General features: G+C 43.6%; 1 protein-coding gene across 1 annotated transcript in view; it reads right to left on the bottom strand.

Annotated features, from left to right (window-relative positions):
- Window positions 1-1,149: 1,149 nt before the first annotated feature.
- The window catches only part of GRIN2A (glutamate ionotropic receptor NMDA type subunit 2A), a 387,714-nt gene continuing 362,152 nt past the window's right edge, over window positions 1,150-26,711 (bottom strand). Inside the window, exon 14 of the mRNA XM_082360749.1 lies at window positions 1,150-21,270. Within this exon, the coding sequence (XP_082216875.1) occupies window positions 19,471-21,270 (1,800 nt within the window). The 3' untranslated portion in view covers window positions 1,150-19,470. The remainder of the gene's footprint in view (window positions 21,271-26,711) is intronic.

Genomic DNA, 26,711 nt, shown 5'->3' on the forward strand with positions numbered 1-26,711 from the left:
GGTGAGGAACTGAGGGCTCCCTTCAGCAGTCATGTGAGTGAGCTTGGAAGAGCTCCTCGAGCCCCAGTCAAGCCTTCGGATGCCTGAAGTCCTAGTTACCATCTTGACTGCAACCCCATGAGAGACTCTGAGTCAAAACCACTCAGCTAAGCTGCTTTTAAATTCCTGACCCACTTTGAGGTAGTAAGTGTTTGTTGTTTAAAGCCATTAAGTTTTGGGGCAATTGGTTTTGTAGCAATAGATAAGTGATGTGGTTTTCATTCCCATTCTTGGCACCAAATTATGTAGTAGTCAGGGTCCAATTGGATAAGAGCCACTAGGAGACAGATGGATAGATAGATAGATAGATAGATAGATAGATAGTTAGATAGGTAGATATAGAGACAGATGATAGATTTGTTACAGGGATTTGACCTCATGCAATTAAACAGTGTCTGTAAGGTTCTTGTCTTCACATCTACTGGTGAAGATTGAAGTCTCCAAGGAAGGCCATCAGGAAGGGCAGATTGATATGACGGGGGAGAAGAAGAGCAAGGGCATTGTGGAACCCATGAAAACGAGCCTGGAACTCATGATAAGAGAACAGAACTTGTGTCAGTTTCTCACTGCCTCCAACCTTGATGATGTGGAGTCCTGCTCGAGAAGCTGACACCCTTTGTCATGGAACTCAGCACACACCTGGACCTGGAGTCGGAGAAGCTGAAGGGGGACTTGGGGCGGGGGGTGGGGTGGAGCAGGTCAGCCTGCGACCCCACCCCAACGAGGTGAGCCAGTCAGATAAACAGCAACATGTATGCACTACCCTGACCTTCCAAGCATAAAAACCAGTGACTGGGGGCTTCCCTGGTGGCGCAGTGGTTGAGAATCTGCCTGCCAATGCAGGGGACACGGGTTCGAGCCCTGGTCTGGGAAGATCCCACATGCCGCGGAGCAACTGGGCCCGTGAGCCACAATTACTGAGCCTGCGTGTCTGGAGCCTGTGCTCCGCAACAAGAGAGGCCGCGATGGTGAGAGGCCCGCGCACCGTGATGAAGAGTGGTCCCCACTTGCCGCAACTAGAGAAAGCCCTCACACAGAAACGAAGACCCAACACAGTCATAAATAAATAAATAAATAAATAAATAAAAGAAAAAAAAAAAAACAAACAAACAATGACTGCTTTCTCCCTCCAAATCTCCCACCATATCTCTTGTAACCCCCCTAACCAGGAAGGTGACACAGTACAAATCCAACACACTCTCTCAAGTGGTCTCACCCACAACCACAGTTTTTTTGTTTGTTTCAAAGGAATCAATGTTATTTCAAACTTTATTTGCTAATGTTCATTCAACAACGCTTTCCAAGGTTACATTATAAAAAGAACAAAATTTCAACCAATCCTTAACAAAGGCAGACATGTGTCCATCTAAAAGTCTAGCACATCAGATAACACCTCAACTGGAAAAGTAAGAGAACATCGTATAGAAAAAATGATAATTTCCTCAGATTATCATTATCTCCTTTTTTGTTCAGGCAGAACAAAAAGAAAATGTAAGGAATTTCTTGAATCAACTTGGTATATGGGCAGACCTGGCATAGCAACTTAGCTAATTCAAAGTGCTATCAGAGTCCTTCATTAGAGAAGACTGTAGGTGACACTCGGGTGAGTGTACTGTGTTCTATAGAAAAAGGAGGAAAATTAGTACTGGAAAGTGAAATTAATCAACTTTTTAAACTTTACAATGTGTAATAAAAAAGACTAATGTTTCAAGTAACCAGTGGAGGGTCTAAGAGACTAACAAGTTTATAGACCATCTTCTAAACTATTTGAGGCCTCTTATTCAGGACTGAGCAAAAGGGAAGGTCTTTAGTAATTTGAAGTATGAATAAATAACTAAAAATGGCTAACATTTTAGAGTGTTCCCTTTGTGATAGGCATTTCATTCTTTGCATTATCTCTAATTTCTCAAACCTAGAAGGTAGTAATATAATTATTCTCAGTTTTAGAAAAATCAACTGTCTTTGAAAGATTAATTACCTTGTTCAAGGTCATAATGGCAGGAAATGTTGGAGGTTGGTCCACCTCCAAACACCACTCTCTTAAGCCCTATCCTATATTACCACCTGTGCTGACACATGGTAACATGCATTTTGTGGGGCTAACATTAGATAATCCTCCACATCCACAGTTTTAATTATGATCTGCATCTTGCTGACTTCCAAATTATCTCTAGTTCATTTTCCTGTGCCTCACACAGTTCATTATCTTAAAAAAACACTTTATTGATGTATGATTGACATGTAAAGAGCTGTGTATGTTTCCTATATACGACTTGATGAGTCTGGGGATAAGTACATACCCATGAAACCACGGCCACCATCAAGGCTATAGACATCCATCACTTCCAAAAGTTTACTTCTGCCCCTATTGTTATTCTAAGAACACTTAACATAAGATCTATCCTCTTGGAAAATTTTAAGTATCCAGTGCAGTATTGTTAGCTATAGGTTCTATGTGTAAAGTAGATCTCCAGAATGTATTCACCTTGCAAAACTGAGATTTCATATCCTCTGATCACAATGTCCCCCTTCCCCCCTCCCCACCCCCACTGCCACCACCGGCAGCCACCATTCTATTCTCTGCTCCTATGAGTATGACTATTTTAGATTCATATACAAGTGAGAACATACAGTATTTGTCTTTCTGTGTCTGGCTTATTTCACTCAGCATAATGTCCTCCAGGTCCATTCATGTTGTCACAAATGGCAAGATCTCCTTCCTTTTTAAGGCTGAATAATATTCCATTGCATGTATATATACCACATTTTCTTTATCCATTCATCCATTGCCAGACATTTAAGTTGTTTCTATATTTTGGTTATTGTGAATGCTGTTGTGAATATGGGGTCCAGATGTCTCTTCAAGGTCCTGATTTCAATTTCTTTGGATATATACCCAGAAGTGGAATTGTTGGATCATCTAGTAGTTCCAGTCTTAACGTTTTGAGGCACCTCCATACTGTTTTCCATAGTGGTTGCATCAATTTACATTCCCACCAGAAGCGGGTGAACCAGGGTTCCCTTTTCTCCACATCCGTGCCAACACTTGTTATTTCTTGTCTTTTTGATGATATCCATTCTAAAGAGTGTGCAGTGATATCTCATGTGGCTTTGATTTGCATTTCCCTGATGATTAGCATCTTTACTAATGTGTCTGTTGGATCACAGGCTACTGTCTTTAAGGGAAACCTCACAGTAGGGGAATGTAGACATATAAAGGGACAAATAACATGCTACAATGGAGAAATGTCCAAAAAAATCATGGGAGTTCAGAAGACAGTGCCTCTAACTCTGAGTGAACCGAGAAAGGATTCATGGGGGTGACACTTGAGCCGGGACGTAAAAGATAATTATGTATTTGTCAGATGGTGAAAGAGTATTCATGAAGAAGAGGAAACAGTATTTTTAAGGACAAAGGTTTGTTTTCGCTAGATCAGCATCTGTGTACAAGGAAGTAGTGGGAGTTAAGGTTAGAGAATTCGTGTCAGCAAGAACAGACCAGGACACTCCATGCCAGGCATGCCAGAGATCTTGGTCTTTACACTATTAGATGATGGGGAGTCATCCAAAGACTTTTAGTTGGGAATGACATGGCCAGAATTTTATTTTAGAACAATTCCCGTTGCCGGTAAATGGAGAAAGAATTAAAGGTGAGTCAATATTGGAGGTAGGGAGACCTGTTATTAGACTGTCACAATAATTCATGTAGGAGAAGATGAGAGATGGAAATCAGACAGTGAAGATGGGGAGCAGGCGGCACGTGGGAGGTACAGACAGGGAAATGAACCAAAACTGGAAGAAGGAGAGGGAGACAGGAGTCAAAAGACTGTCATGATTTTGGCCTGGTAAGTGGGAGTTGATGACGCTCTGCTCTGAGAAAACTCTAGAAGGGAAGGAAGCGCTGGTGAAAGGAGGGGGATACATTTGGTTTTGAAGATGTTGCATTTGGGATGCTTTCAAGATATCCAAGAGGCAACTGAAAATATGTATCTGCGTTGTTATTTTACTTATCTTTAATGAAAAATTGTGCGCTTTATGACCCTGAGCTTTATCCCTTACGGCCAACATTGAAAATTGCTGAAGGCAATACCGATACTCACACTTTCTGTAAATTACTCTCCCCTGCAGCTTATGATGGAATGTGAGTTGTTAAGATGGTGGGAGGGGATTGGGAGAGATGTAGAATTTGGTTTATGGTTTAACCCATGGTAGTGGCTTTGGGATGCCGTGGATTCTGAAGCCTCCTGGGCACGTTGACTGCCCTGAAATAGGCTCGTATCTCCACATTCCCTATTCTGATGATGTCTGTATGTCTTGAAGTCAGCCGAATATGCTATGGTTTGGTGAGTCAGATTGGACCCTGGCTTCTTTAAGTTACGCTGAGCGCAGCAAGGAGGCCACAGGTAATCAGTCACATTCTTGAAACACAGCATTATAAATTTTCAAGTGGCAGTCTGTGTGCTTTTTCTCGTTGTGCTTGGTGATGGGGACACAGAGGGGGATCTGGGTGCTGTTTGATAGAGAATGACCCCCCTCTTCCTTCTATCCTTTCCTGTACATTTGTATTCCTTGGCTCTTGTTTGGATGAAAGGCTACAAGCAGTCAAAAGTAACAAAATCTTTGAGCACGTCTGATGCCACTAGCTCCTGGGGCCTGGCCTCTGAACTGGGGACTGGGATGTCTTATCTGCTCAGGAGGAAATGGAAGAGGAGGAGGCTGCCCTTTAGAATGCACGGTTGCCTGCAGTACTGCTGAGTTAAGAAGAACAAGGCTTCTTCCTCAGGCAGGAACAGAGACAAAGTGAGAGAAAGGCAAGAGAAAGAAAGAGAAAACTTCTGGAACCCGCTGGCATGTCAGTGGGTGGTGGGAAGTAGGGGAGAGTTGGACACTTCTTCAAGGGGGGTAAAGACTTTCAAATGGAAAGTCATAGCGCTGGCTCCTGCCAGCCTGCACACTGAATGGAAGGTTTTGCTGAACCATAGTGCACAAGGCTTTGCATACACAGCCCCAGAAATTTTAGCACCTTAGAGTTTCCAGAAGCAAAAATGTGCACCCCTTTTCTATCTGCTGTCTAAGGAGAGTAGTAAAGACCTGACACCTACATCCTTGGAACTTTCAGTACCTTGGAGAGCTCAGAAACAAAGCCAGGGGCCACTTCTCTATCTGCTTCCTTAGGGGAAAGTCCTGATCTATGACCTCTAATTCTTGGACCATTCTCACCCCCAGGGAGAGATACCCTCTGTCCCCAGAAAAGCAGAGGTCAGATGGTATGGACTTCATCACTGGAAGTTGTTTTTCTTTGGACATACCCTGAACACAACTCCTAAGTTTTGGAACTAAAAATAGTACAGAAGGAGTTATCTTTTATTGATATACGGTATGGTTGACAAAGCCTCTGCACATGCCTAGGAAGAGGGCAGAGTTGGAGCTGAAAATCTTCATTTTGCAGATATGCATGAGAAGACTATGAGAATAAGAGAAGAGAAGTGAAAAGACAAAAGTCATACAGTAAGGATGTGGCCAAGAACTCAGACTTCCTGGCTCTTCTCTCTGCTTCTTGTTTATTTAAAAATACTTACTGGACATTTACAGCATATAAGGCATCAGGGACACAGAGGCAGTTCCTGCCTGTACACTATTGGAGTCTAGGTAATAGTGAGCACTAAGTAGAGATGAAAAATCATGGGATATGAAGTCCAGCTGACATGTGCTCACCCCTGGCCCCAGCTTCACAACGACCTGGTTGTATGGTCTTAAGGACGTCACTTCAATCTCTAAACCTTGGCTTCTGAATATGTAAAATGGGGACTATAATCCCTGCTACAAAGGAGGGCTTTAAAGATTTTAAAAGGGTTTTTACAAAGATGGGTTAGTTTAGTGAACTTTAATAATAAATTTCATCAGAACTCTTGGAAAAGAAGGTAACACAGGCCCCCCCCCCCAAACTCCGTTTCTAGCGGAAGACTACAAGGTCTTCCAAGAGAAACGTATTTGGTTTTATCCTCAGAATGATAGCAAATTTGAGCTTTTCCCTCCCACAGGAACAGAACTGTCTGTTAATTAAGTTTGCTTGGCTGTCTGGTCATCTGGCTTCAGCCAACAGAATCTTGGGGGAGAAAAAAAGAGAACTGAGACATTTAGGATAGCCTCATCACTGGCAGAAGCAAATGTCCCAAGTAACAAGTATAAATCGCCTCCTAATTAGGAAATAATTATGCCCCCAAATGGGGCTACATGGGTATAAAGGCATCTCACAAATTGCCGATTAGTTTCATAGCAGTGATGGTATTTAGTGCCACTTCAGTTAATGGAAAATGTGTTGGAAATGGCCCATCTTTGGCTGCTCCAAAAAAAGAGAAAAGGCTAGGGAAGGAGAGGCTCCAAAGACAGGGAATGAGGCAAGAGGAAAGAGAAACACTCGTCTTTTTTCTTGGAGTGTGGACTATAGTAAGAGTTTGGAACACGGAGTTAGAATGGGGAAGAATTTTGATTTTATTCTGACTGTAATGCAAAGGTACTGAAGGCTTGAGACCAGGTGAGGGATATGATCTAATTAGTGTCTTTAAAAGATTACCCTGGGACCTAATGAAACTTAAAAGCTTTTGCACAGCAAAGGAAACCATAAACAAGACGAAAGGACCCACAGAATGGGAGAAAATACCTGCAAACGAAGAAACTGACAAAGGATTAGTCTCCAAAATATACAAGCAGCTCAGGTAGCTCAATACCAAAAAAACAAACAACCCAATCCAAAAATGGGCAGAAGGCCTAAATAGACATTTCTCCAAAGAAGATATACAGATTGCCAACAAACACATGAAAGGATGCTCAACATCACTAATCATTAGAGAAATGCAAATCAAAACTACAATGAGGTATCACCTCACACCGGTCAGAATGGCCATCATCAAAACATCTACAAACACTGAATGCTGGAGAGGGTGTGAAGAAAAAGGAACCCTCTTGCACTGTCAGTGGGAATGTAAACTGATACAGCCACTATGGAGAACAGTATGGAGGTTCCTTAAAAAACTAAAAATAGAAGTACCATATGACCCAGCAATCCCACTCCTGGGCATATAACCTGAGAAAACCATACTTCAAAAAGAGTCATATACCACAATGTTCATTGCAGCTCTATTTACAATAGCCAGGACATGGAAGGAACCTAAGTGTCCATTGGCAGATGAATGGATAAAGAAGAGGTGGCACATATATATAATGGAATATTACTCAGCCATAAAAAGAAACGAAATTGAGTTATTTGTAGTGAGGCGGATGGACCTAGAGTTTGTCATAGAGTGAAGTAAGTCAGAAAGAGAAAAACAAATACCGTATGCTAACACATATATATGGAATCTGAAAAAGAAAAAAAAAATGGTTCTGCAGAACCTAGGGCAGGACAGGAATAAAGACGTAGACAGAGAGAATGGACTTGAGGACACGGGGAGGGGGGAAGGGTAAGCTGGGACGAAGTGAGAGAGTGGCATGGACATATATACACTACTAAATGTAAAACAGATAGCTAGTGGGAAGCAGCTGCATAGCACAGGGAGATCAGCTCGGTGCTTTGTGACCACCTAGAGGGGTGGGATAGGGAGGGAGGGAGGGAGATGCAAGAGGGAGGGGATATGGGGATATATGTGTACGTATAGCTGATTCACTTTGTTATACAGCAGAAACTAACACAACACTGTAAAGCAATTATACTCTAATAAAGATGTTAAAAAAAAAAAAAAAAAAGATTATCCTGACTTCTGTATGGAGAATGGAGACGTGGAGGCCAGAGAAGAAGCAGGTGGATGGGTTAGAAAGCAGTTGCATTTGTATAAATGGAGGTGATGATCTGGGTGACGGTGGTAGAAGTCTTAATATAGTTTAAAGGTCATGCAGACAGAGCTGGTGGATGGATTGAATGTAAGGGGTGGGGGCAGGGTCAGGAAGAGGACTGAAGGATGACCAGAAGGTATTTAGCCTGAGAAATCAGCTCAGTAGCAGTGCCAGTTCCTGAGTTGGGGAACTCTGGGGGAGGATAAGATTTCTACTGGGGGTGGGGGATGGCCCAATATACCTTTTAAGATATTTTGGGATCTGAATGTCTTTCAGATCTCTAGGTGGAGTTACTAATATAGATATGGATATGTGAGTCTAGAATTTATAGGGGAGGTCGGGCCCAAATATAAAAACGTAGGAGTAATCGGTGGCATTTAGAGTCAAAGGTCTGGGTAAAATACAGTAGATAAGATAGAGAGTGAAGTAAACCAAGAACAGATTCCAAGGCACTCCATCTACATGCCCATCCAGCCATTCACCCACCCAACAGCCACCCAATCTTCCAATTAGCTATTCTCCTACCCATCCAAAAATGCCCACACTCTGTCAGATGCTGGGCTGGGTGCTAGGATTCAAAGATGAAAAATTATATATTTTCATCTGGATATGAAAAGCCCTGGAAAAGCTCACATTCTAAAGAGAGATAGCACACACTAAAAAGTTTCGTAAAGGCTGCTAAATCATGTGACAGATGGGTGTGCAAGGGGCTGGCTCACGGAGAAGTCAGGTGTTAACTCTGCTGCTGGGAGAGAGCTTGGAAAGACTACAAAGAGGCTTCTACTGAAGATACAACTTGAAGGAGGATTAGGAGTTGACGAGGAGACGTGGAGGAGACCAGCATTCCAGGAAGAAAGAATAGCACGAGTGAAGGCATGGAACCCCGAGAGCTCATAGTGTCTTTGGAGAGGAGCAGAGAGACCTTAGGTGCATACGGCACGTGGTAGGAAGGGGTTTGTGGGGAGTGGAAGACTTTGTGTGTTGGGCTATGGAATCCGGGCTTTTCCTGTGGGTCATTTGTTTTCAGCTGAAGATTTTAAGTAAAGGAGAGGTAGAGTGAACAAGGTCAGATTCTTTAGAAATGTCATTTGATCTAGGGATGGGAGTTGTCACATGAAAATTAAATCTAGATTTAGTAAGGAGGGACTTGATTATAGAAAAATTCTTGCAAGGAGGAGAAAGGGACAATTGCAATAGGGGGAGGAGGGCTATTCGAACAGGGAGAATGCTCCGACTATAAGCTCTGCAGGTGTCTCAAGAGTTAGGTAAAAAGGGCGTTTCTTTTATAGGGGAGAGTAAACAAAACTGGAAAGAACAGGGTGTGGGGATGTGAGATGAACGGGAGTGGTGGGATTGGATAGTAGCAGACCCAAGAGTCTGAGCCCAGCCTGTTCCCAGGAGGACGTCGTGTGCTGGCTCTGGCTGCCCAACAAGCATTTTGTTCCAGTTGATCAGTGGGAACGGGAATGTCCGCTAGTCGTTTATGAGGCAAGGATTGGGAATGTGGAGGCTCTGTGTCTGGCCTTGGCATGGAGAAGGGGGGCACCCGTGGGTCATATCGAAGTCATATGGAGAAGGGTGGTCCTTTGCAGTCAGCTGTTGCCTGGGATACAAAAGGAGAGGAGGTCTTTAACCATCACTTTTTTCCAGAAACATAAGTCACAGGGCTCGGTGAAGTCCAGCATTATCAGAGTCAATGCTGCAAGTGTGGGAACTGCACAGGAAGATGAGATCCAGGTTAGCGACAGTGGCAAAGCTTGCCAGTAAAACCCTGAAGCCAAGTCCTGTATTCTTCCCAATTCCAGGCTCCCCCCTCCACTCCTCCGTTGCACAAAGGAGGAAATACGTGATTTTCCCCTTTGTACAAACACTAAGCCCGCCCGAAACGTTAGTGACGCCCTCAACTGCAGCAGCAACAACAAAGACCACAACTCCATTTCTCATTTTCATATCAATTGGCAGAAATTATCTTTATTAGAAAAATGAAATTCTCCTGTATTTACATTTTTACACGATATGACTGGGCACTTTTGTTGCCTCGGGAGTTATGAACGTATCAGTTTGCACACATATTTCAAACCCCATTCCTTAAGACAGCTGATAACACGCTGAACAAAAATAAAAGACGTACTACAAGGAGACAACCATAGTATATACTTCCTCTATCATAGAAAGGTGTTAAGCAAACGTGTAATTTTGTAGCTATGCTTGGAAATATTTAATACACTTATTAGCACTTCCTCATGCAGTGGATTAAAACATGACAGGTATAAACTGTTACGGTTGGTAAGTGAACATCTTATTCCCAAATGAAAACCACTGAGTAGAGAACACAGCTTGCTTGGGGCTCCTCCATACAAGAGATAGAGCCAGTTCTGATGTGGGTTTTAGACTGTGTTTGAATGTAGCTGTGAATGGAAACCCTCTGCATAAGGACTTCAAACCCATCCATGTTGGGTTAAAAATGAACTCAGACACGGACCTATCAAGCTGCTTAATTCAATTCCTTTCTTGTGGGTAATGACCAGCTTGTGTATTATTATGCAACGAGTCTTATAACACGAGTGAAAGATGGATAGTTTACCCTCTTTTTCTGGGTGAGAAGGCCATTATTTACGATGTTTATGATCTGCTTCTTTTTCAAGCCACCAATTAACTCACCTAATGCTTTCTGAATATTCAGCTTGAAATATATAGACTATACATAAACAAACGCACATTCTACTGTGATACACTACATTGAATTATCCCGACTACATAATTTGGAAAGTATATGCTTTTAAATTTGTTTTAGCAAGGGAATGAACAAGATTAAGATTCATAGTTAAAAACAACTGATAAAAAAATATTTTGGGACCCTCAGGCTTGGAAGGCATCTGAGCCATATCTAGCCATGTAATTAGTTGTATTGAGTAGCTTACTGAATTTTCTATGAAAATGTTATTCTTGACCAAATTTCTTATTTGAAAAAAATAAATAATTGACATCCTTTCCCAGGGAAAAATTTGAGAAACATAAATGTTACAAGTGCCACTTTCATCTTCCCAAATCCATCAGGATTTTCAAAGATGATCACCTGAATTTGACCCAAAATAGTCATCTGAATCTTTAATTTCTACCCTGGAACATTTACTTAATGGTCATGGCCTCAGAGCTGTGTCTACAAACCTTATAAACTAAAGATTAAAAAAAAAAAATAGATTTGAAAAGTCAATACTGTTCATTTGTTTGAATTAGCTTAACTGAGAATAGAAATAATTCAATAAGTCTTAGATGGCTAATGTAAAAACCTCGGTCGAATTCAAAAGCCTATGATTGTTCTTCATGGAAAAATTGACAATGTTTTTATATTTCTGGACCTTCACTATTTGCTCAGCTATCAATAGTCTTTGATTTGAGCCCTTTAAAAGCTTGAAACAGCAAAATGTCAGATCAATGAGAAGTATTTAAAATGTCAAAGACAAACTTATGTTTGCTGGAGAACAATTAACCTTATTAATTTAAAAGGCAGCTGTGGTATTGGCTACTTGTTATATTAATATCCTTTTGAAGGCTCATCTTAAATCTTTCCCAAAGGTGTGAGAGAGAATTAACTGGAAGAGGTTATGACCCAGGGCTACTGCTAATGAGGAATGTTCTCAGAATTGCAAAAACGCAAACTCATTGTTTCACATATGTAGTAGATAAGAGGGATTTATGAGTGATAATCTGTTTGGTCTTGTTTGTTTCTATGTACTGCTGACACTTTTTTGGAGGAGGTTAATCTGAGAAATGACTCCATTTTCAACAGTTTGGTTCCTGCTCCCTGGAGAGTTGTGTGCTTTGAAATACAGCCCCAGTGAAGAGATACCACTGGCCAAATTGTTCTTTTGAGTGTTCCAGTTTCTGCAAAGCTCAGCATCCCTGGGAGAATGTTGTCATGCACTTGTAGACCCAACAGGATTTCAAAATAGCTATTAAGTAATAATAACCTTTCTGTCTTAAGAGACTTTACTGCCAGCTTGAAAGATGTAAAGGGCTAGAGAATTTCTCAGGGACTAGGACAACCCTACATTAGGTTAAATGACCCTCCAGAGGGATGTAATCACAGAACCTCCCCTGAAAACATTCCTTCAAACCCCACTCAGTTTCCTCATCTATAAAATGGTCCTAATGTGTCCCACCTCACAGTAAATGAAATGCCAGGAGAGAGAGGTGTGGCTTAGAACACGGGAGCAGTGTTCAAGAAAGGAAGGCATCATTGCCTCAGGGTCATCGCCTACACAGACTACACACTACCTCATTTTAGGCTCCTAGAAAGCCTGGTGGAAATATTCCAATTCGACATTCTTTAATGAGATAAACCAAACAAGCACTCAGTGGTGCAACAGTTATCTTGATGTCAATAACCAGGAAAGTATCTCTAAGACAATTTGAAAAACATAGAACAGACTAAGAAGGGAAAAAAAATCTTAATAGCTGCCCCTCAGTCATACTTGATTACCAAACTCTTGATCATTTATGCAAAAACTTTATTTCCAATTCCCTGTCACACCTCCAAACCTCATTCCGTCTGCTTGGCAAAGACAAGCAACAGGAGGGTGCAGAGAGCATGCCCTTTCTGAAAACGGGCCACAATGTTTAGGAGAGCTTTGATGGGGGCCACAAGGCAGTGTGTGTGTGTGTGTGTGTGTGTGTGCGTGCAACCGCACATATGTGAGAGCATATTATTTGCATATGTTTAATGGAATTATCCCTGATGTCTACTAAGAAAGAGAAGAGATATTAGGAAGGGGATATTTAAGATTAGGCACATGCTAAGTAGAGAAAATAACTCCCCAGGAACCAAAAAAGTAAGTGCTGAGTGCAAGCATTCAGGGGAGAGACACAGACAGCATTCAAGTCTCAGAAGGGACCATGAACAGAGGTGGGGTCCCGGGAGTTTTCAACACACCCCAAACCAGACGACGAGGGGTAGGACACCAACCACCTTCCTCACCACAGAGGCTGAAACTCAAGCAATAGCCCCAGGGACCTCAAAACAGAATATCTCTTTTCCTGACTTCTATTCTGACCTCCCTGGAGGAGATCAGGCACTTTTGAGACTATGCCTAATATTACAGATTTATTAGCAGATTCTGTGGCTGATGAGGCTGAAACCAATCTGAGCCTGTTTCCTTATCTGTAAAGTGGGAGCAATCATACTTAACATCCTTAACGTTATTTTGAGGATTGCATTCTAGGACACGCCTAGAATACAGTCTACACTCAATGTAGATATATTTTGATATTTCCAAATTCAGGTGCTGAACCAAGGCGTGTCCTTGGGATGAACAGAGAATCCAACGTTCCAGTAACGTACAGAATAGGATGGACAGAGAAAAAATAAGCTCCCTCTCCACCCCACCATCTTTCTGAAACACACCTTGACCCCTTTTGCCATCTCCTTGTCCCATCTTCTCTCCAGGCACCTGATGTGTTCTCTTTTGCCAGCCACAACACGAGGCACTTGGGACTCAACAGGAATTCTCTCTACTTCCCTCCCTGATACATTTATACCCTGAACTATCCAAAGTATTCTTCACAAGTCAAAAACAAAACCAAACAAAAAAAGGTTTCAGAAAATAGTCTTTTTACATCATGGTCTATTTCCCAATCCTTTGAGGATTTTTTTCCACAACCTTTTCTTAAAGCACATGTCATAAAGCAGAGCTGGGAGGAGGCATGATTTGGCAACGGTTGGAGAACTGAATGGAACCAGATCCAAGGCTGCCTGTGCAAAAACCGAGAAGGGCAAGTTTGTTCACCTGATCAGATGCTCCTGGGTTCCCTAAGTACTGTCTTTGAAGGTTGAAATAATCAAGGGCATCTCCAGGAACAACAACTAGATTCTCTAAAGTTACTTGGGAGTGAGCCTAGGGAAGGGATTGTCTGTCTGTCTGTCTGTTTGAGCATGGAATCAGATAAAATTTTTATCTCCTGACACAAACTTTATTTATCATTTCCAGTTTTTTCATGTAGTCTATGTTTGCATTTCATGGGTCCTCAGCTATCTTTTGCATTAGGGAACTGAAGTTCTAGACCATACACTACTTATGGGAAGAGACTGTAGTACTTTCTATTCCCTTAGCAGCTCCCCAATCCCAAATTGTCCTTAAAAGGAGAGTGGATACTCAGTCAGGTTCCATCAGCTAATCAGCGAGTGTCCTTTGTTCATCCCTGGCTCATAAGAAATATAACAATATTATCGCAGTGATCACTGCCAGCTTTCAACCTTGGTTTGAGGTTTTAAACTATATCCCCTATCAACTCTTCCCAGGGAATAGGTAGGTCGCTGAAAAAAAAGTTTCTCTTCTCCAGGACTCTGAAGCAGGAGGTTTTGGGGAGCTTAAAGGAAAACCAAATTCAGAGAGGGATGCGTGGGTCTGTATAAGGCAAGAGGCAAAGATAGCCAGGTCAGTTCTCTTAGGTTCTCTGGCTCTGATCCCAGAGGTACTCAGGGGAGAACTCCTGTGAGAAACCTAGGAACGAGATAGCCTGGAAAGGGGGACCAAGCTAGGAATTGGACCAGGAAGTCTCGGGTTCTAGACCTGACAACCTGACAATCTTATACAGATGACTACCGCCCCTTTGGAATGTCATTTTCTCTTAATTTTCCCATCTCCCTTCCCCTCCCCCCAAACCTTGGTGTAGTTCTCTAAGTTCTGGGCAGGCACCTTTAGCTGATACTATACTGAGTACTTCCGGGCACAGAAAGAGTGTGGGTGGGGGAAGAGGAGAAGGAGTTTAAACAGGAAATGTGCCCTTTGATGGGTTTACAGAAATCACATGCATGCCCTTATCAGCACTGTCTTCCAGAGCGAAAGTGAGCAGAATACATCCCACACCCCTAACCCCAGATATTTTTTTTTTAATAAGGGGCCAAGAACTCCAACACCCAAATCCCACTTGGGCGCCATGATCCTCCCTAGAACTGAGATAATTAAAAAAAAAAAAAACAGTGCCCTCTTTACATAAATATCATCCCATCAATAACCAGAATGGGTTTTCCATGTGTTAATATCATTATCACCATTTAAATTTTAACATAAACTTTACATTATATACAATTTTATTTGGATAATACACTTACTTGTGAATTGTAGTAACCAAGCATGTATATTATATACATGTGTACATGAGCATTTATATTCACAGGATAAGTGCATTTGATCATCTCCGATCTCTACCAAGTGGCAAGCTGACCTCCTCTGATACAATAAGATATGAACAAAGAATAATGTAAAGGGATTGAATGGAAAAGGGCAACTGCACATTGGGAGAACTTTTCAAGTAGAGACCCCACATAACCTCTCATTAAGCACTTGCAACCCTGTTTACCAAGAGAAGATGGGGTATCCAGAAAGGTCTAGTTTTATCTCAAGTGAAAATAAACACTGCTTTTCAAATGAAAATTGCCTTTAAGTCATATTAAATACCAACCACTGAGTTTAGCTTTCACCTATTCAGTTTTGGTTTTTGTTGGTGTGGGTCTTTCCCTTGAAGTCCAATTATGTCTACTCTAGCTGTGCTTAATACAAACAGGCTCTATTTCAGAAACAACTCATGTCCCCCTTTTAAGAATTCATACACAACAGTTATGCACAAAGAAACAGTACAGGGTTTGCATAAAGTTAATGAATATATTCAGCTCTTCTGAAAGATATTTAGGTTTCTCAATTTAGTATTTATTTAGGTCTTAAACCGCAAGGGATTTCAGTGCAAGCTATTTATTTATATGACAACTGATTATTAAGGCTGCACTTTTTAAGTTTAAAGGAGATAAATTTTTAATCACCATTTAATTAACACCAACTTTTTTTTCCTTTTTCATTAGCAATTCCATCTGCAAAGAATTCGGGGCATTTGTCATTTCCTGAGAAGGACGCGGAATATTAAATACACATCAGTGGTAGACACATCAAATAGAATAAACAATGTATGACTTCGTGGCTGCCGTGGATCCTCTGACTAATTAACTGCCTTGGCTAGAGTCCCATTTAAGTGAAACTATTTCATTTGTAAACAAGGTGTAATTTTCTTTTTTCTCCCCTGAAAATAGGCGTGAATTGATTTGACTGATTTTGCTGCAACGGGTGAATTTTAATGCTTTCATCAGAGAACCTACGTATGAGCACTTCTCAGGCACCTTCTGAAACAGGGAAGAGAGAACCGGGTATAATCCATGAGACAGTGCTGGCTACAAACATGCAGTGAGATTTGCAAAGGACACAAGAGTAATGAGTAGGGTGATTATAATCCGGCACCTCTCATGGAAGCCTCACTGGCAGAAAAGTAGACCCACTGGTGACCTGCCCTCTCAGAGCATTAAAACTAGAGGTGGCCTAAGAACCTGCAGGTGTTAAGGATAACGGAAACAATTTTCCAGAAACCCAAAGGTTTCCCAGAGTAGAATTCACATCCTAGAAGACTCTCCTCATACACAGAATATTTTAAGTTGGTTTCATGTGCATACTGTTACCTATCTGAGGACTAGTTGGGTCCTTCTCAAGGAGAGAAAACCATTTGGAGTTAATGCAATATCATTACGGATGCCAGTTCCGACTTGAGTCAGAGGAAACTCCGGCACACATTTGGGTTCGGAGATTCTGGATCCTTGGCATCAACAAATCTAAGGACTCAGAGCCTAGACGTGTCAGAGGAACCCTCTGTAATGAACCCATAGTTCAGGGCCTCCTGTGTAATTCTTATCACCTCCTGTACTGTAGGTGTGATTTCCTGTTGGATGTTATTATTCCTGCTACTCTTTCTCCAAAGAACTGAAATGACTTGGATTACCTCTGAATAGCTCAACATCACTATCTTTCACTTGGAAAGGGACCATCCCATCAATGGTCAATTGTCTTAAGTTTGGGATCATCACTACTAAGAGTCAGTGAATTTGTGGAGGAAGGAAATGGTATTTATTACATAGCATCCAATCCTATTTATTTTTTTAAAAACACTTTAGGTATTAAAGGAAGTGTATACTTTTTTTCACTACATTACTGTCGGTTCTTCCCAAAGCCATGTTTTTAGTTTCTATACCCAGAGAGGCATGGGGTTAATAGCAGAACTAATGCTGTTATTAGAAGAAGGGTTTTTGATCTATGGGATAATTCCAAGTGTAATTCTCACTCTCCCTGGAGATCTCTGCCATATTTGGCAGCTCCCTGGTTTGGAGGACACTGGAGGAAGACAGACAGCCTCTTTAGACTGGCGATGTACTGCTGTTCTGTATTCTGGGGAGACCTTTCAATTCATTTCATGTCAAGACATGCCAGTCTTGTGAGGAAATGGAGGTGATCCTGGCTGGGGCTGTATAGTTCTAGAATGGAGTGGAAGGGCAAAGGCAGTAAATTCTAAAAAATGATACGGTCACAGGTGTGTCTAAGATTAGAAATTGGGGGGACTATTCCGGGTCTTTCAATCTAGGTTTCTCCATTGTTGGGTCTTGAGGCAGTAAAGGTGCAACATCCAAGAAATAAAATGCAACATTCAAGTGCGTTCGTCTTCAGCACCTAGTTGGCCCCTTCTGCCTTCGACCTCAAAGACTTTCTCACCCACTGCCTCCCTCTACCTCTCTACCACTGACCCTGAACTTTACTGCAACCACTTTTCATCATTATAGGAATATTGTAGGTCAGGTGCACTTTCTCAAAGAGGGAGCCGCTCAATGAATCCTCAAGCTCTAAGAGAATTATTCCTGGCACCTGCCCACTCATGGGAGAGCATTGCCTACAAAACAGAACACAGCATGACTAAAAGAAACAGGATAACTTTTCAACTTGCCATTCTGTCCCCTCCTCCGGGAACCCCGAGCAAAATGCAGGAGGAAACCAGGAAATGGTCCGGCTCGTTTACATTAGCCTAGGGCTTCTGTAACATGACACCATAACAGACCCAGGTGCCCTGCAAAATGGGTGGTTACTCAGCCCAAGCATTTCAGGGATATTCATGTATTTAAAACACGCTAATTATTAGATTAGAACTATATAAAGTGTTCAATTAATATTGCTGTGGGTTTTATCATATTTAATTTTTAAACTAGAAAATTCTTGTCTGATGAAGTGTCATAACAACTGCCTTAATTTTGGGGGGCACGTTGCACGTACCAGGCACTGTGCTAAGAGCTTCTCACGCATAAAGATTCCCTACCCTTCCCCCAAGGTTTACAAAATGAGTATCATCTCATATCATTTACGCACAGGTTTGAGTAGATTGAGAATGGAGGTGACTCGGAAATGACAAATGCTTTGAGGAATTTTTCATCTCCTGTTGGTGCTAGTGAGGCAGTTTGCCTCCAATAGAGTGACTATTTCAGAAGAGAGAAATCGCTTGTCCCACTAAAGTTTATCCACAATTTGGAGGCTGCTCGGGGTAGATGCATGAGTGTCTCTCATGTTTTGAAGGCTTTTGATTTAAGGAGGTTGGGGGTGGGGACGAGTGTCCAGCTGAATTTCAGGACGTTAAGGAAGATAACCCTACAGTCATGCTGGCCTTCAGCAGACGGATGGCTTTTTACTTCTTAAGGACCACAGTACACATATGGCTGCTGGCACATGCCACCACATTCACCACACTGGGAACAGCAACACACAATGAAACGCCACCATGGTGATTCGGGGACTGAACGAGTGATGGTTACTCTTGCGGGGGAAAGGTAACAGATACTATACAACCCTGAGTCATCACCAGAAGGGGGGAAATGCAAACTTACGTACACAGGAGTCTTCGGGATAAACTACAACGGCCGCTGTGTCATAGACAGAAGATCCACACTTACACGATATTGAAGATACAAATGTGTGAGTTTATGCAGCTCTGAACAAGACCATCGAAGCCAAGGGTGAGAGAGTGTCTGTGAAATACACAAATCGACATCCAAAGGGATCCTTGTAGCTCTCTGCCTGAGGGCCCATCTGGCCTTTTACTCCAGATGTGTCTTGGAAATGGACTGCAGTGAAGCTAGCAGAGTGACCACAAACACACTGATTTGCTACTCTTTGGGGGAGCCTGGAGTTCTGGGGTTGGGCCGGGGCTGTGATGGAAGGCATAACAATAAAGCTGGACCAGTTATAAATCCAAACTTCCTAATCTCTTGCACATGTCAATCTCGCTACAGTGCAGATGCATTCTTGTTTTGTCTGTGTCAGATTTACATGCATACCATATTGCTTATTCTGTATTAGAGAAACCATTAGGCATTTCTGATGAGGAAATTACATGGTGGACTGGTCTTAATGGAATCTGGAATATAGGAAATCATCCCATCACCATCGGCATCCAACGCGTCATTATTGCCAACATACCTAGCGGGCATGTCCAGGAGACTTGCCCTTTTATTGGTTGATTTTTGGTTAAGGACTCACCTATCTGGTATCTGCCGTGCTCAGCACACACCTCACAAGACTCCTTGAGTGGAAGACTATGGCATGGAGCCATGTGCAAAAGAACCAACAGAAAAATACCTTCCTAAATCCTCTTCCTCTTTGCAGGGCACTACTGGACATCCAACATTTATCCTCCGGAACGTTGGCCATTACCTATGTTTCCCTATAGATAAAACATTAATGGAAGGTTTTAAACATCGGATTCAATACTAGGCATTTTCTTGTACACGCGTCTATTGCTGCAGGAATTTAAAACCCTGGGGGCAGAGTACATTTTATTCTTATTTGCAGCATAAGGCATAACATGCTCCGAAATATACACATCGCTGTGGCCTCTACTGTCCCTGGAACAGTATGATGCCGTCGACCTCAAGGACGATCGGAGATAGCTGTCATTCACCGCCTGGGATGGCAGCGAGTGTTTATAAGGGTCCGAGGGGCACCTCCCAATAACTAAGCGTTGGTCATCCCCGTAGGAGTGCAGGAAAGGGTTATCGGAGGTGTGGTCTGGCAAGAGAGACTTGCTCCGTTTGCTGACCTCCAGACCCTGGGGGAAAAGGGAGCCTTTGTTCCCCGAGAGTTTGCTTGAGGGGACACTAAAGAGACTCCCGTACAAGTTTCCCTCCAGAAGCCGCTCCCTGTCCTTGAGGCTTATGCTCCGGGAGGGCCTGCTAAGGTCCGCCTCCCTGGGACTGTCGAGGATGTTATCGTAGGAGTGCTGCCGGCTAATCCTCAGCTTGTTCTTTTGGAACTGGAGGGCGCTGTTCCGTGGCCAGCCCTGCTGGTACACCTCCTCCTGGGAAGCTGGGTTACCTGTCTCCTGAAGCATCTGGTCTTCGTCGATGTCATAGAGGTGCCCCATCCGCAGGCAGGCGTCGCATTTGAAGGGGGACCTCATGGTGAAGTGGCCTGAATAGGTGGGCAGGTTCGACAGGCAGCTCCTGCAGTGCGTGGAGTTCTGCCGGTACCGGTCGCTGCCCTCGCTGTGCGGGGAACTCTTGTCTTTCAAGGTGAAGTGCTTGGAGTAGAGTTTGTACTGGTCATTGTTGGGGAGCCCATCTTCATTGTGCAGGGGGGTCCTGTTCATGGGCAGTGTGGAGTCCCCCTTGCGGAAACTGTCACCGTGGTCCTGGTAGACACTGGAGAAGTCCACGTTCTCGGGAAGGGCCATGTTTTCGACGAACTGGGGAGGGTCGAGGTGGAAAGTGGGCTCCTTCTCCCCATCAATGGTGTAGATCTTGTCCCTGGGGGAGCTCGCTTTGGTCTTCAGGTAGGAGCGCTCGACCTCGCTGCAGTCCTTGGGGTATTTGGAGGCCACTGACCTTTTGAAGTTGTCCTTGGCCTTGTGGTTCTTACCGTTGTCAGGCTCCTGGTGGCACGTGGCCCGGCTCGAAGTTTCTGAGATGTCCGAGTGGGCCACCTCTTCTGGAAGGTACCTGGGACTCTTTAGGGAGTAGCTCCTGTTCTCCACGGTTCCCTCATCCCTCTGGGAGACTGGGTTCTGGGTCAGCGAGTCTTGGCGTAGAGAGTCCATGGATTTCTTCCAAAGCTGCCGGGGCCTGGAGTTCCCTTTGGGTTCCGTGCTCACGGCCACCTCCACCGTGTTAGGGTTAGACTCATTGAGAGTCAGGGGGTGCTGGCCCTGGAACACGTAGTTGTTGAGGTTATCCTTGTGCCTGTTGGCCACGAAGGTTTGCAGTTCGTTCATGTTGTCCCCAAAAATGCTGTCTTTCCCCTGAAAGGACCTGTTGTCTGAATATATCAAGTTTCCCTTATCTGAAACCATGTCCATGATGAGGGATCCTCTTTGAATGAACTCAGCAGCTCTTTTGGGGGAATCCATTCTTGAGGAGTTCATGTTGGACAAGTTGGAAATGTTTTTGGCTGACCGAAGGAGTTTTAACATGTTGCTCTGGGATCCGGTCAGATTGAAGTCTGGAGACTTCTTCTTTTCTTCAATGTGCACCCCGTGAATGCAGCTATAAATGCCCTGTGGGGAGGAGCACAAAACGCCATCAGCAGCAGCTAGGACATGAACCCATTTCACGCCTGAACTGTACCTGCAAAGGTGAGCATGACCTTCTTACAGGAGTCCTGGAGAAACAGTGAAATCCAATCTGAATCCTGATAACGTTTCTTAAATGTATGAGACCAGTGGCAAAGCATCAGGCTTATCTTGTCGCTCTGGCGCTTTTAGATTATCTGATTTATTTTGATTATCAAGATTATCTTACACTTTTGCCAATAGTCATACATGGAGTTCGAGAAAAAATATCCACTAATCCTCATACAACTATGAGGGTCTCAGCATCTCCAAACTGGCATGTAAGGATTTGATTGACCCTCCCAACACCCCGGTCACCAACCCTTACTTTTATTAAAGTTTCCCAGGATCATCTTTGGACTTTGGATACCAGAGAGTCAGCTATTGACAAACAAACTGAGTCAGCATACAAGGATCACCAATCATTGATTCCTTTGGGGAATTACTGCTACCCCTACACTGAAGCTATCAATTTAAGCATGAGACCCAATATTTATCTGACGGAAATAAAAACACTAAAAAAATATACATGCACCCCAATGTTCATCACACCATTATTTACAGTAGCCAAGATATGGAAGCAACTGAAGTGTCCATCGATAGAGGAATAGAAAAGAAGATGTGGCATGTACACACAGATACGCAGACACACAATGGAATAGTACTCAGCCGTAAAAAAGAATGAAATCTTGCCATTTGTGACAACATAGATGGACCTAGAGGGTATTATGCTGAGATAAGTCAGACAAAGACAAATACCATATGATTTCACTTATATGTGGAATCTAAAACCAAAACAAATGAACAGCCGTAACAAAACAAAAGCAGATTCAATAGAAACAGAGAACAAACTGGTAGTTGCCAGAGGGGAGGGGGTTAGACGGATGGGTGAAACCGGTGAAGGGGATTAAGAGGTAAAATCTTCAGCTTTAAGATAAATAAGTCATGGGGATATAATGTACGATATAGAAAATATAGTCAACAATATTCTAATAACTTTGTATGTGATAGATGGTAACTAAAGTTATTATGGTGATTATTTCATAATGTATAAAAATACTGAATCACTATGTAGTACACCTGATATACAATATTGTAAGCCAATTATACTTCAATTTAAAACCTCTGGAACAGTCTCTCCCAGCTCCAACCCCCAGACCAAAAGAAGAAGAAGACCTGAGACCCATGTGTGGTCAGTCAGACATTTTTTGGAGGAATAGACATAGATGGTGGGATAAAAAGACATCATATGGCTTGAACCCCTGGAGCTCCCTTCTTGGACTTTTCACTTACCCACTCAATATATATATATTCTTTGTGTTTTGGTTGTGTGAGAATTTGTTGAGCACAGTTAGAGTTTTAGTTACTAAGAAGAGTGGAGAGTCCTGAGGACACGGTGATGCTGCATTTAAATCCACCCAGGGAACTGAGTGACGGAGGGACTCGGGGGCAGCTCAGATATAAGCACCCCCATCCATACATCTCTTGTTTTCCACTCCACCTTCCTCCTGTCTTAAAAATAACTGCTTACTTTTACTTGAAAGTAACTCAGGGGCAGAGCTCTTGACTCATTCTACAATAGGCAAAAGAGCATCAGTGGTATTGTGATTTGCGCTCCTCCCTTCCCCACTCCTGCCCCCAGATTTTGGCCGCGGTACCTAAAGGGAACAACTCGGTCCAGGCTGCAGGATTTGACCCGGTCCTCCCAAGACTGACAGGGAGCCGGCCCAAGAAGGGGTTTGTTTGTAAAAGGGATGCGGTAGCTGCTGCTGGCTTTGGCATAAACTAGTGGGGACTATGGGTGGGTAACTCTGGACTCCGTTACAGCGCCTCCATCGATTCCCCATGGTGGGGACGCACTGAACCGGCAGGGATGCTCACAGAACTGTGACAGCCTCAACCTGTTTGCACTGCTGCGTTTTTCTTGTAGTTTTCTAGAGACAGTCTCCACTCCGTCAAGGAACAGTAAACAGAAAAGCCTACAGTTGTGCATTTGAGCTTCTCTTTCTCTGACCCCCTTCAACCCCAGGCTGCACGGTGAAGGCTCCCAGAGGCCAAGGCCCTGGCATCGGGCACGTCCCACCTGCTGCAGCCTTACCCTTTAGTCTTTCTCTCGATGCTGTGTGGTCTCCTTCCCTGTTCCCTCCCAGGAAGCAGTGTCTCCTCACTGCTTCCAGGGCTGCTGGATGTCAAAATCATACAAACGCACCGTGTATTTCACATAGCACAGTGCTTTTGAATCTATTATGTTAACGTGTGCCTTCCCTGCCCAATTTAGTAATGTAGTAATCTCCTACAATGACCTAGAGGGATTCTGCTACTATGGGTGGAAATCAGTGTGTCTCCTACATGTCTGAATCAGCCAAGATCAGAGCCTTCTTTTCCTGTTGTTCGCATTACGAAAACACCAGCTTTTAAATTTTTTCTAACTTTGCAATTTTACTTTAATGAGCTCGCCTCCTCCTTTTAGAGACTTTGAGAACTTGCTTCCGCCCTCCGCCATCAGGGCAGTGTGCTCCGGCCCGCCGCGGTGAGCTGGCTGTCTCTGTGCTCGCAGGAGGCCCACAGCAGTGGCCAGGGAGCTGAGCTACGTTCCAGGGGCAGAGAGGACGGCTGCTGGCTGCTTCTTCTCAGCCCTCGTTTCCCCTGGGACCCACACCACACAGCCAAGGCAGTTCCCAGGTGCTGATCTGCCTGGCGAAGCCTCGGGAAGGAGTCAACGTGGTGCCTGCACCCCAGGTTTGGATGACAGTGTCCTCCAGCTAAGTTGACCCATCTTCCAGGTGTGCTGATGAGGAGGGGGGGTGTGTATTACAGAAGGATGGGAAGACCCAGAGGCCTGGAGCCCACTGGAAATGAGCCCCAGCTCCATCCTTTATTAGCTCTGTGACCTTGGCTGAGCCACTACATCTTTTTGAGCCTCAAGTTCCACATCTGTAAGATGGGAATCATACACTCTAAGATGGGTACGAGGGCAAGATCTGATAAGGCAAGCAAAGCACCTGACATGGAAGGGGCTCCACAAATGCTAGTGGGTGAGCCGCTCAGTCTTCCCCGATGTGCCCTCCCTGCTTGTCACCTCACCTCTCTCTCCTCACACTAGTACGAGCACACAGCGCCCGTTTGATCGAAGCTGCAGGTTTGCTCTGGAAAGCCACTGCAGCTTTCTGATTAGATAAGTTGCCTAAACCCTACCTCAGGAGCCAAATCCCTGGGCTGGAGTTTCTTTCTTCCTTGCAGAGTTCTTTCTTTCCTCCTCTCTATTATTCATAGATTCAGGCTACCTTTTATGGGTTGTGGAAATAAGATGCTCTCTCGGCCCTATGATGGGCTCAGATGAAATTAGCATTGAAGACTCAACGTGTCGTTCCAGACAGTTTGCTCTGTTCCACCCCCCGCCCCCTTTCTCACTGGGGCGATACTGTCCTCCTCGGTTCCCTGGTGCCTGGGCCTGATCCCTTAAGTGTCTGCTATGGTCTGCATGCTTGTGTACCCACCTCCCAATTCACATGCGGAGATCCTAGTGCCAAAGGTGATGGTATCAGTGGTAGGTAGGTGCTTATGTCATGAGGTCCAAGGTGGGGCCTTTGGGAGGAGCCCTCCTGAATGGGATAAGTGCTCTTGCAAAAGAGACCCCACAGAGCTCCCTCATCCCTTCAACACAAGGGGAAATCTGCAACCCGGAAGAGGGTCCTCACCCGACCACGCTGGCACCCTGATCTCGGACTTCCAGCCTCCAGAACCGTAAGCAATACATTTCTATTGTTGATAAAGCACCCAGTCTGCGGTATTTTGTTATAGCAGCCCGAAGGGACTAAGACAGTATCTGACTTCTATTCTGTCGGTCCCCGCTGTGGGTCAGCCAGAAGCTGCTGCAAGCTCTCCTCTGGGCTCGTTGGGAAGATGCCACGGTTTCCACCTCCCTGGTCTCCAGCTTTGCTACATCTCCCATTCCTCATGTCTCTGGAGACAACCGAGGTGGTTCTTTTTTGCTGGTGACAGTGAATATTTTTTTCAACATGAAAGGGACAGCATTGCAGAGAGAAAACAAAAGTTAAGAGCATCCCACAGAAGAGAGGACGCGTTTTTGTAAGTCGTAATAAACAAAGGCCACAGCTGTGGGAGAGACTTGGTTCTAATGTAAAATAAATGACTCTGTGAACTCTGGCCTTCACCCTTGGCCGTGCCAGGAGGGCAGGCATCTGAGGTTTGCATTTGTGTCCCATGGGACATGGGGTCCTCTCTCCTCTAGGGAGGGGGAGACGGAAGTTCCAGTTCCAGCTTGTCAAGGCACAACACAGCAAAGCTGTGCCCAGTTCCCCCTTCACCCCCGGCCCTCAAGATGCTTGTAATGGGAGCGAGGGATTTAGTCCATTTCTCATAGTAACAATCCTATTAACTTGGCTTCTTTAATGATGTCTCGGACAGAGGGAACACTCTTCCAAAAACAAGCAGGATTTACAAGTAAAGGCAATAGTGTGCATTTGCTCACGGCAATCTCAGAATCATTTGGATATGGAAAGCCTTTAGTAACTGGTGAAGAGAATTAGCTTAAAGTTGGCTTAATACCTAGCTATATGCATGCATGTTGTTATTTTTAAGCAATCTGTGTGTTTAGAGGCCATCAAGCTAATTAGGAAATATGTATTTGCATAGAACTCAAGTTTAGAGTGCCACTGAATGGAGAAAATAAATCCTCCTGACTAAGCCCATGTGTACCTTCTGGATCTCTTAAAACCACCAAATACTAAGAATACACAAGTTCCTCTTTAGATGGTTATTTCATTTTCCCAATAAACATTAGCATATAAAATTAAATGTTTCTAACCATGTATTTTTCACCATGTTTCAAATCTAATTTGTTAAACTCTTTCAGAGTAAAAACATTCCAAGGTGAGTAAATGGAAGAAATAGGTAGATAAATAGATGGATGGATAGATGGATAGATGCATGGATGAATGGATGGATGGACAGATGGATAGATGAATGGATGGATGCATGGATGGATGGATGAATGATTGCCAGGTGGATAGATAGATAATGTTATACTGTGTCGGAAGATAAGTGAACGATATATACGTATGTGCTTTTATTGTGATGCAAGTAAGTGACTAGCTTGTATTGAAAAAGTAAAAATATATATTATATGAGTTGTGTACACATACATGTTGTGTAGTATGATTTGTATCAAATCTCTTGTGTTGCGTGTATTTGATGTTTGTTGCTTGTGTAAGAGTGTGGGCTCTGGCTGCTACTACACCACCTGGAGTCAAATCCTGGCTCCAGCAAGCCTGTGTGGTGTTGGGTAATTCCTCTAACCTCATAAATTTGAGCTTCCCCAATTCTGGGCCAATATCAGTACCTACCTCACAGAATTGGTTTGTAGG

The sequence above is a fragment of the Balaenoptera borealis genome (assembly GCF_965194805.1).
Source record: "Balaenoptera borealis genome assembly, chromosome: 16".
In the NCBI taxonomy this organism is placed as follows: domain Eukaryota; kingdom Metazoa; phylum Chordata; class Mammalia; order Artiodactyla; family Balaenopteridae; genus Balaenoptera; species Balaenoptera borealis.